We start from the raw sequence: 11,229 nt of genomic DNA, 5'->3' as shown, positions 1-11,229 counted from the left end.
CAGATGGAACTTCTTGTGCTTTGGTTTGTGCCTGTTGCCTCTTGTCCTGTCGCTGGGCACTACTGAACATAGTCTGGCCCCATCCTCTTGACACCCCCCCCCCATTAAAGTATTTTTAGACATTAATAAGATCCCCTCTCAGTCTTCTCTTCCCCAGGCTAAAGATGCCCAGCTCTTGCAGCCGTTCCTCATAGGGCAGATGCTCCAGCCCTCTGATCATCCTCGCAGCCCTACACTGGACTCTATCCAGTAGCTCCGTATCTCTCTTGTACTGAGGAGCCCAGAACTGGATGCAGGACTCGAGATGAGGCCTCAGCAGGGCTGAGTAGAGGTGCAGGATCACCTCCCTTGACCTGCTGGCAACACTCTTCCCAATGCACCCCAGGAGACCATTGGCCTTCTTGGCCACAAGGGCACATTGCTGGCTCATGGTCAACTTGTCGTCCACCAGCACTCCCAGGTCCTTCTCTGCAGAGCTGCTCTCCAGCAGGTCAGCCCCCAGCTTGTACTGGTGCATGGAGTTATTTCTCCCTAGGTGCAGGAGTTGGCACTTGCCCTTGTTGAACCTCATGAGGTTCCTCTCTGCCCAGCTCTCCAGCCTGTCCAGGTGTCTCTGAATGGCAGCACAGCCCTCAGGTGTGTCAGCCACTCCTCCCAGCTTGGTATCATCAGCAAACTTGCTGAGGAGGCCCTCTGTCCCCTCATCCAGGTCACTGATGAAGAATTTGAACAAAACTGTCAAAAATATTTTTGTTCATAGTCTTGGCTTTGGAAAATGGACCTTTTTGAAGTAACAATCTACTTTGAGTGATTTTGGGAGAGAGTGCAACTACAAATAAACCAAAAGTGTAAAACTTATTAATATTTAACATTTTTGTGCTCTTTGCGCTTTTCACAGTTCGTCACAAGACTCACTGGAGTGTGTGGCAGCAGTGGGGGCTTTAAAGATGTTTCGCAGGGTCCCCTGATCTTGGTCCTTGCAGTAGTGGAGATTCTTCTGCTGGGTAATTTGGTTCCTTTCCTGTTATCTAGTACTGCTGATAATGCCACTTCAAACTGTCAGGCTACTCATTCCCCACTGCCAAAAAGTTTGGAAGAGGTTTAAAGGGAACTGGATAAAATGCAATTGCACTTACCAGCTGACAGCTTTTGATAGGACAGCCCAAACATCGCTTCTCACTTCTTTGGTTCGCCCCTGTAAGCTTTTATACCTTCTTATACACTGTTTAAACCATTTCTTTGGCTTTATAAAATTCTGGCTGGTTTAGCTGGCAGGAAAGCGTGAGTAACGGCTCAGACTTGCACCTGGGAGCTGTCTTAGGAAATTTGGACCGTTTCAGCGGCTTTGGTCCTTCTGTGCTTTGATAAACAAAGCTTGGGGTTGCTAATAGTAATTTTTACTGCTCTGAAAGTTGAAAAGGAGTCAGGAGAGGGAATAATAGAGAATCCCTTTGGGTGACTGGCAGTAACCGAGAGAACGTAGCGGCCCTGAGAGCTGCCGTCGGTGCAGTAGGTGTTTCAGCCGGCAAGGCCGGACCGGTGGCCCGGCTCGTAGCGGGGGCTCCAGCTGAGCCGAGCTGCACGAGTTAAGCAAGGAAACAGGGAAGCGGATAAGCACGGAGCTAACGGCCTCCAGCACCTGTCCGACTCTCCCTCCCTTCTGTGCCCCTYGCTATATTTACCCTTCCCAATGGGAACTTTCCAAGAATGGAAGTAGTAAGATAAAACGCCTGCGGGGGCTAAAATTAGCCGGAGAGCCCGGACCCATCTGCCTGCGGTGGCATTTCAGCTGCGAGCCTGACAGCCTGCTTTATTCCCGTTCGGAGGAGTGGGCGTCCATCCCCGACGCAGGAAGGTCCTCGCTCTTCCTTTCTCATCTGAAGCGAGAGGATTCGCCATGGGACAGCAGCCTCCTTCCCAGCCTTAGGTGAGCGTCAGCTACCTCACAGAGGTAAGGCAGCAGCATAATGATACCTAGACAACTCGGGGCAGTCGGCGGTAGCTTGGTAACCACCGCTTTAAAAGCGTGAGTATATTTTTCCGTCGCTCTTATGTCACCTGTAGCCTCTCTGGCGGATTCTCGGATGTGCGGGCAGCTTCCTTCTGCTCAGGAGGTGGCACCTCGCTTTTTGACGCTTCTGCTCAATGAGCATCAGTGGGCTCCTCACACCAGCGTTCGCACCATCCAAGTAACGTCCCTGTGGAGACGTTGAATTCTGTTTTCTGAAGACGTTACAGCTGTTCGTTACTTTTCAGGCCGATTTCCTTTGGGAATGTGTATAACTGTGGACTCTTTTTGAACTGACTCTTGGACACCCCCCTCCCCTCAGCCCCTGGCACAAAGTCACGTAGCCGGGAGGCTTTCAAAGCTCCAGCGCTTGCTATTCGCACATCTCCTGAATAAAGCCCTAATCTGTGATTTCATGTATTTATACATAAAATTGATTGGGTTAGCTTAACAGGTTAAGTGCAATGGGGCATTGCCTTCCCAAGCTGACATCAAACCTGCTCTACTTAATCAAAAAATATAGCTGCCGAGGCGACCTTGCATGGGAGATCTTTCTTAGCTGTGCTTCGCACGGTCAGAGGCTGATGTAGGACCTGTCTGCTGCGGCTCTGTCTCGTTACCGTTAGGGGCACGTTCGCAGAAATGGGCTAATAGCTTCATGCTGCTGCTTTCTGTGCTGAGACCGGGGCAGAATCTGAGGAGGCATCTGCGAGCTGCGAAGGTGACAGAGCTCCGTGGCCACCACCGCCTCTCACATAGGAAACCGGAGCTGCAACGCAGAGGGAAGGCAGCAAGATTCCCTGTGTTGCGAGCACACACGATCCTCTCCTCTTTCCCCCCGCCTGTCTAGCACACCCACAGCAAGAAATGTCACTCTTGCAGCCTTGCTCCTGGGGCTGGAGGAGGCAGGAGGAAGGAGAGAGATCTTGCTGCTCTTGATTTCAAAGGTCTGCATAGTTTTGGGAAGTTTCAATCCTAACAATTTTTAAGGCTGGGTTGGCACTAGCTTCAGCTTTCATTTTGAAATCAAATCCAAACTAGTCCCTTTAAAAATGGCAGGGCACAAAAATTATCAGGTACTTGCTTGTGCCTGCTCTGGAGTAAAACCTAGCAACACCATCGGCTCCTAAATCGTCATCAGAAATTTCTGTAGGTTCCAAAATATTTGTTAATGCAGCTATTTGTTAACGTAGCAATTGGTCAGGCTTTTTACAGATTCAATGGCTGGTGCAAAGCCGAGTCGATCTTGCTATTTCCAGATGCATGTTTCATTCAACAGCTCTCATGGGGAACAGCTGGACTGGCTGATTTCCAAGGATTTTGGGAAAACTGGTGGCCTTATTTACCGCCTGGGTGGAGAATTCTTTCAAAAGCCTAAGTTTAAATGACCGGTGGCCACGCACAGGCCTATCCTGAACTTGGGGTCTGAGTATCCCACAACTCATCTCCTACCTTTTACCACCTCTGAGGGCAGTAACAGAGTATTAAATCATTACAATAAAAATGAAGATAGTTGGCGAGCTCACCCATGCAGTGTGCAAACTTCAACACCAAATTCAAGCATATCAGCTAGCGTTTGTCCGCCACTGCAACGTCTTTAAGGGAGGACATCCACATATGTGCTAGAGTGACAGTCTCGGTCTTTGTCTTAAAGCTTCACAAGCGTGAATTTCCTTTCCTGTGCTGTTTTGAGCATATCCCTTAAACTGTAGAAAAGATGACGGAGCTGATGTCGGAGAGCGCAGGTTCTAATGCTCTTTTCTTGTTCCGTAGATCCCACACTTTACAGTTTATAATGAAAGTGATACTTAGGAGAGAGACCAAAAAAATGAGCCTAATGGACATAACTAAAATTTTCTCCATGCTCCAGCCCAGAGAAGATGAAGAGGATAATGGAGAAAGCCAGGAGCTGAACCAAGCGGTGTCTGAAGATGACTATCAAACTCTTGATAAACTCTTGCGCCAAGACAGGTACAAAAAATTCATCAACAGTAGAAGTGGCTGGGGCGTACCCAGCACTCCCCTCCGCCTCGCTGCATCCAAGGGCCACGTAAGGAGTTTAGAGGTCCTCTTGGCCCACGGAGCAGACGTGGACAGTCTGGATGTGAAAGCGCAAACGCCACTGTTCACCGCTGTAAGCAATGGTCACCTGGAGTGTGTTAGAGCGCTCCTCGACGCGGGGGCCTGTCCTTCTGGCAGCATCTACAACAACTGCTCTCCGCTGCTCACCGCTGCTCGAGATGGAGATGTCGGCATCCTGCAAGAGCTCCTGGACCACGGTGCAGAGGCCAACGTCAAGGCGCGGGTGCCCGAGTGGGCTGCCAATTCTGCAGCTTGCTCCGGCCCGCTGTACCTCGCCGCAGTTTACGGGCATCTGGAGTGCTTCAAGATGCTACTGCTTTACGGAGCTGACCCCGATTACAACTGCACAGATGAGAAGATGATTGCGCGGATCAAGGAGCCCAAGACTCTGCTCGAAATCTGCTTGAAACATGGTTGCGGGAGTGAATTCATCAAACTGCTCATTGACTTTGGGGCCAATGTGTACCTGCCGAACATCGCGGGAGAGAAGCTCGCGCCCAGCAGCGAGGGCCTGGAGCTGCTGCTGACGGAGAGAGGTAACATGTGCGCGCGCGGCTGGAGGACTGGGAGCTGGCACCCTCTTTGCTTCTGCGATCACTTGGGTGAAATTTGCTTCAAGTTCCACTTCCCTTTACCTCTGCCTCCCAACAGCGAGAGGGAGATTGGTGCGAGTAAAGCTTCCTTACAAGACTGGACTCCTTGGAGTATACAAGTCTGCCTCTCCAGGCTCAACCTCTTGAACAGTGTTCCTGTTCAAAAGGGAAAAAGAAAGGCTCCAATACTGAACACATTAAGAAAAAGACATAGCAAGTTCACAGAGAATAGGTCCACCACTGGTCATCAAGTCTGTTGGCCTGGGGACAGTCTCTAGGTTAAGAAAGCCCTGGAATAAATTGCTGGGTGTTGGAAGAGAGTATCATAGGAGGAAGTATTTCTAATACCCACTAAATATCTTAAGTAGCCACTTACCAACCACTGCCTGCAGTTGGAGACAGCTTACCTTACTACGAGTCTTTGATGTGACTCAATGCAGCCACTGCTTATTTATGTTGTTGTCCCTGTTGGACTCATCTCAGGGTCTGCATTTCATAAATACCTAGAAGTTTCTAAAGAAGCTGTTGTGAGTATCATTTCTGTAATTGTGCTGGTATAGACTTTGTGAGCTTTCCATATCAGCAGTGTTTTCACATAATATAAATCTGTTTAATATTATTTTTCAACAAGACTTTTTTCTGTTCCTTTCCTTCCTGCTGCTTTACGTCAGCTCTTGTGTACTGCCTAAGTCCAGAAAAACTGCACTTAGTTGAGCAAAACATTGGAAGATTTCCTCTCTATGTGCCCAATTCCCATGGAATATACGCTGTGAGGGTTGGGGCTGAACGTGCAGAGCAATCGGCCACAGCGCCCAACCTCTCTCAGACTGTCTCCAGGTTCAGTGAGAAACTGAGCTGAAAGTCTGCAGCGATTTCTGTCTTTTTTTATTTATTTTTTTTTCTCCCTCTCCTTACACAGCTCATCCTAAATCCCTGATGTCTCAGTCCCGGCTGGCAGTGAGGAGCCTTCTGAAGCTGGCAGGCCACGCGCAAGCCATCGGTGACTTGGAGATCCCACCTGTCCTGAGGAGCTACCTCAGGCACCAGCCTTAGGGGGAAGCCCCCGCCGCAGCTCGAGCTCCCACGCAGCCATGTCAAGCACTGGAATTAAAAGCTGCTCTGGAGTCCCAGTTGCGCAGCGCAAAACAACCCTGATTTGATCAGTGGTTGCAAAGTGGTTGTGGCTTAAGAGGTGTCTCCAAAAGGGGCTGCCTGTGTGAAAAGGAAGTAAGCGGAGGGCAGGAGGGTGAAAGCAAATGGAAACCTCGACTCCTGCTCTGCATCAGAAGTGTTGGCATGATGATAGGACAGGATCTGTTTTAATTAGTGTTTGGTTGTAAACCTTCTCCACTGAAGAACTTTACACCTTTAGTAGTTATTAATTGGTTGGAAAAAGGACTGGGAAAATGCTTGGTGGCCAGAACCTGAGGAGGAAAGCCTGGTTTTACCTCCTCCCTTCTCGAGGAAAAGCAGAGAGGAAGGAGGTAAAACTGGCCTCTGTACGCACAGGTTTTCCCTGCTAAGGTGTGGCCTTAGCTGCATGTGAGGCCCATTTCGGGAAGGCTTTGCAAGGGCTTCCTCTGATTTTGAGCCCAGTGAGTGGAGTCTGCCGCCAGACCGGCCCGGTTCGGTGGTGGACAGCAGAGGAGAAGCGTGCGCTCTTGAGAGCTTGCCTCTTATAAACCCTCACGCTGGTGATGGATTTCCACCTCTGTGGCCTGTACTACCTCTGGAGTCTCCTTGGCTGATGAAAAGCGGGTTCTCCTTGGCTGTCACTTCCATTCACGAGTATTTTTTGTCATTGCGAAGGGGAGAGGGTTCTTTCTCAGCTGTGTGCCTCTGATTGCACAGGATTTTTAAGTGTATGCTACTGTTCTTATTAAACTACTGTGACCTGTTTGGTAAAATACTGCTTACTTGGTAAGGGAGGAGACTGGAAGCCCAGCCGATAGCATTTGGAAGCGGGAACGGGACTGGCCAACGGCGTGACTACCTAGGTTTGCTCAAATTCAGTGAAGCGAAGATTTGGGAGCGCTCCCCAAAGGCACTGCCGTTCGGTCCAAGCCAGACCTCTTTATTCGCTGCTCGCACGAGGAGCTATTTGCTGTTCACGTATCCACTTGTGGGCAGAAATACAGGTACCAGGATTGCTCCCAGCTGGCTGCTTTCGTATTTACCTTCATAGAAGATAACATATGTGTTATTCTCTTGCAAGTTTGAGAGCCAGTCTGCAAACTAGGACCTGCTCTGCCCACAGGACGTTTCAAATAACCCCGCTGATCAAGGTTCTTGCTGTGTTAGATGTGAATATATATATATATATATATATATATATATATATATATATATATATATATATATATATATATATATATATATATATATGTAAAACCATACACAACCTATTTGCAGTGACTGCTTTGACTTGCTATAAAGTCTACTGGGACTGGCTCATGTACAATGAAATCTATATTTTGGTGGATTTAAGGCAGAAATGGAGCATAAGCATTCCTGAGGTGCCTCTGCCTGTGATTCACTCCCTGACTTTGGCAAACGTGCAGGATTTTTTCTTCTGGGCTTCTGCGAAACCAACTGTTTTGCAAAGCGCTGGTCAAACCTGTAATTAACTGCGATCCATCCCCTAGCAATCACAGTAGAAAAATCAACAGGGAGTGGTGTTTGCGTGGGTCAAAATAGGACCTTTTGGAACAGGATAGGTTGTAGAAGATCTGTCTGGGCTCTTCTTTTTCAAGGAAAAACAGAAGATTGGCAAACGGCTAGATTAGACGTCCCCTGGGGTAAGTTCTTACTACCGGTAATGGCTCCCTATGACAGTGTCACCTGCTTATATATTTTAGTCTTTCGGCGTTCCTGACCACAATGGATGGGGCAGCTTCATGCTGCTCTCTTTTTTGGTGCCTGCAATGGGGGCAATGTTTCTTAGTCTCATAAATCAAGGTTGGCTGTTGCAGACTGCAGCTCAGGGGAGGCTCTGGTGTAAGTAGATAGCCTTGCTGGTCTCTCCCGCCAGGGATGATGAGTGATAAAAAATGCCAAATGGGGAAGCTCAGATTGAGTGCTTCGTACTGATCCTCACTGTACTCCTAATAACTGATGCTGCGACAGCGGGGAGCTGAGCGTAGCTTTCTTTAATTATTTTTTACTGCTGCCTTTCAATGCACTGAATGAAAAGAGCGGTGAAATTGCTGGAGCAGTAAACTGTGTGGCTCGTCTTGGAGAGCGAGCTTAGCCGTTCAGCGCCGTGTTGTAACGTGATTATCGCTGTGATATAAGGGGAAGCCTCGGTGGGCTGGAGAGGGGGATTTGCCTTAGATTTATAACCCTGCAGTGCCACTGCTGCTTCTTTCCAGCCTAGTGCACGTGTGGCTGTTACATTTTTGGACCATCTTTAGGATTTAGCAGAATATATCCCATATACTTTCTAATAGTGTAATTGTATCTCGGGTGCTACCACTGTTAAGATAGAAGCAAGTGGAAGCTGCGCCTGTGTCCAAATCCATCGCGTGGTGCCTTTGGGAGCTCCGGGTGTGCAGAAATGCTCTTCAGCCTCCCGGAGTAATGTTTTCTGTAAGACTTTTTGGCAAATTTGCTCCTAGCCATTATCGAATGTCTCTTGCGAAATGTCAGCTTGGCATCAGCTCAGGTAAGATTGCTGTTTGAAAAACAGACACATTTTGCATTATTTATAGGCTCCTGATCTAATTGTTATTTCAAAGGTTGTGGGATCTATTAATCAGCATCTATTAGGCTGCAGGACATCTCCGGAGGGAAATATTAAGGGCCCCAAGCTTGGCATACTTGAAATCAGCCTGGACAAAGCTTTAGAAACTACTCTGTAGGGAGCAATTGTGCGTTGGCTGTGAAACAGGACTTGGTGATCTAATAGGTCTTCATCTTCCCTGGATGAGATGAAGCAGCCTCTTCTCAAGGGGTGGGATTAATGGCATGGGAAATAATTCTCCAGCCCAGCCTGGCTGTACACAAGGGCTCTCGCCCGTATGTTCCTTGCCCCACCAGGACTGACTAAATCCCTGCAATGCTGAGGAACTGAAGACAGACCTGAATGCATGTTCTGTGCCCTGTTAATGTCAGCAGCTGCTGGGGCAACCCAGGAAAAGCACTTTTCTGCATGCTGTTAGTAGCAGAGATTTGTTTGTGGAAGCTGGGGCAAACACCCTAGATGTGCTGTGGCAGCCGTAACTCAGGCTTATGTCAGCCAGTCTGGTATATCAGGGCGATAAACACGACTGGTGCTGTACGCTTCATTTCAGTCTGAATTGCTACAGTCTTTGACATCCTAGAAAGTTTAATTTTGTTATCTTGTGGGCACAAATGCACATATTATGGAGCCAGTAGCCTATGCGGAGCAGCAGCGAGGTGTTCCCCGGGGGGGGGGGGCACATTGGCTCATGCTCTTGTTTGCGCAGCCCAGAGCCTGCTCCGCGTTGTGCAGGCTCCTCCCCAATAACAACCTCAGGCCTGCTTGGTGCCGAGGCCGAGCCAGAGGCGCTCCTGCTCTGCGTGGTGGTGGTGGTGGCCACAGCTGTGGGCGGTGAGAAGAGACACACTGCATGTGGAAGGGTCCATTTTTTGGGTGACAGTTCAGCAGAAAGCTGCAATCTCTGGCAAGTCAGGGTGTAATCCCTGCCCGTGTCCGCACAGAGAAGGGAACCCCACCCCATCCGGTAGGGATAGCTCTGGGAAAACTTTGGTGTTCAGCTGTACATAGGACTGGCAGCACTTTCTTAGGCTGCTACTGTTGCAGAAGGGTCAGTCCTGCATCGGAGGGGGAGGAAGCAGTGCTGGGAAGGCAGCAGATCTGGAAGATGGTCCATGAAGACCCGTCAAATCCCTGCACCGCCAGTACACACGCGAATATACCCTGGCCAAGCTGTGTTGCATCCAGAACATCAGATTTGTGTTCCTTCTCCCCTGCCTTTTGCTAAAAATCCTCTATTTTGTTTGGAGAGGTTGACAGGAATCCTTTCAGCCACTATTCTGATCTGCTGAGGGAACATCAAGACTCTCCTGCAGTCTGCATGAAGAGAAAACCTTTGCTGCACACCTTGCTGTTCATGTTGACACCTGGAAATCTTCTCGTTGTTTATTCAGCACCAGTTTATCTCTAGGCTTGTCTTTAGTCCTAGGACATGGAATTAAATGGAATTAAAAGTAGAACAGCAAAGTTTGTTTTACGCATGAACACTAGGCTACATATATTTAGAGCTATATATAACAGTCCACGCTGGCTCTTCTACTACAGTTTGGGACAGGTAAGTCTTATGCTACGGAGTTGTTACACTCTGTACTTCTGTATTTCAAATGCCTGCTAACTGGGGCTTATTCTGCTGTCAACAGACCACTATGAAAACCATGCAGAAAGAGGTTAGAGTCACGCAGGCATGGGTGTAGCTTTTCAAACGTGGCTTTCCTCGCAAGCAAACCTCCACCCTACCCAGGACGAACAAAAATGCCCTAACTCTTTAGTCTTTCCCAGATTGAATGTTAAATGTTGGATATTAAATACTGGCTCTTACAGTTTTCAACACTTAGAAGTTGGGAAATCGCCTCCCCTGCATACAGACTGCATCCCTGCAGCCGAATTTACTGCTGCCCGTATCCTCGTGCTGTGGAAACGCTGGTGTATAAAAAGGCGCCCTGTGCTTCTTGACTGTATGGAGGCAGCACAGGTGAGTCCCCAGCACCTACTGGTCCTGAGCCTTGGCCTTGTGATCATCAGCCAGAGCACTGATCCATCTGGAGAGCTGTTCTGGGGGAGGTTTGTGATGGGTCTGCTCCCTGCTTGGGAAGGGACTGGGCTACCTCCCCTCCTTGCCCACGGGCCACTGAACAGGCTTGGAGAGCTGATAACTTCCAGTCACTGCTGACCTGGAATGGATTTGAGCTGACAGCCTGAACGGGAATATAATTTGTTAATATGGGAATGGATGAAAATTTTCATTTTCAAGGTAATCGTGCTAAACAAGTAGCAGCTGGTGGTTCTAATAACAGCTGCACATGTTTATTAATTAATGGGAGTTTCATGATTGGGAGCAGTTTTCAGTGGTGTGTCTAGCTCCAAACAGCAGGCTGCACACCAGAGAGAAGTTGCTTTGCTTTGCTTTCATTGCCCAACAGGCAATACAGGATATCTGCAAAAGGGTTCTTTTTTAGGCATTTCCAGCCTGAATTTCTCATTCACAGCCTTTCAAATAAATCTGGGGAAACATTTTGAGACAAATTGTGGGAGGTTTTGCCCATCACATGTAGTGAGCAATGCACTTTGCAGCCAGTAGCAATGCTCCGCTCTTGAAGTACCTTTTGTTAAGCCTCCTAACGCCCCTGAGAGGCAAATGCTGGTGTCTCCATTTTATTTGAGAACAAAACCAAAGCGCAGACAGGGGAGTGGTGGCCGGAGGTCATGCAGCGAGTGCCTGGCCTCAGGCACTGGCATTATGCATCCCCAACCCCTGATTATCCAGGGGATCTGAGAGAGATTTGATGAGTACAACGTGCTCAAGGGAA

At 48.6% G+C, this 11,229-nt stretch overlaps 1 protein-coding gene across 3 annotated transcripts; it reads left to right on the top strand.

Annotated features, from left to right (window-relative positions):
• Nucleotides 1-1,784: 1,784 nt before the first annotated feature.
• Nucleotides 1,785-6,590, top strand: ASB12 (ankyrin repeat and SOCS box containing 12). Of its 3 annotated transcripts, none has more exons than XM_085324331.1 (3): nucleotides 1,785-1,927; nucleotides 3,782-4,626; nucleotides 5,603-6,590. In XM_085324331.1, the coding sequence occupies exons 2-3, from the start codon at nucleotides 3,804-3,806 to the stop codon at nucleotides 5,734-5,736; spliced, it is 957 nt and encodes a 318-aa protein (XP_085180457.1). In that variant the 5' UTR covers nucleotides 1,785-1,927; nucleotides 3,782-3,803; the 3' UTR covers nucleotides 5,737-6,590. The 3 variants fall into 3 exon arrangements, with proteins under 3 accessions (XP_085180457.1, XP_085180456.1, XP_085180455.1); XM_085324330.1 differs by having other exon boundaries at nucleotides 1,785-1,951; XM_085324329.1 differs by lacking the exon at nucleotides 1,785-1,927 and adding an exon at nucleotides 1,978-2,026.
• The last annotated feature ends 4,639 nt before the right edge of the window (nucleotides 6,591-11,229 follow it).

Source organism: Rhea americana, unplaced genomic scaffold, assembly GCF_003343005.1.
Source record: "Rhea americana isolate MKP2758 unplaced genomic scaffold, rheAme1 scaffold_90, whole genome shotgun sequence".
Lineage (NCBI taxonomy): Eukaryota > Metazoa > Chordata > Aves > Rheiformes > Rheidae > Rhea > Rhea americana.
Note: the sequence above shows the minus strand (reverse complement) of the source record. Positions and strands in the feature narration are given on the sequence as shown.

What these genes read in the sequence shown, in the direction of transcription:
- ASB12 (XM_085324331.1), top strand. Translation starts at nt 3,804, where the DNA reads ATGAAAGTGATACTTAGGAGAGAGACCAAAAAAATGAGCCTAATGGAC. An exon ending in GCTGCTGCTGACGGAGAGAG is followed by an intron (nt 4,627 to 5,602) that starts GTAACATGTGCG and finishes CTCCTTACACAG; the next exon opens with CTCATCCTAAATCCCTGATG.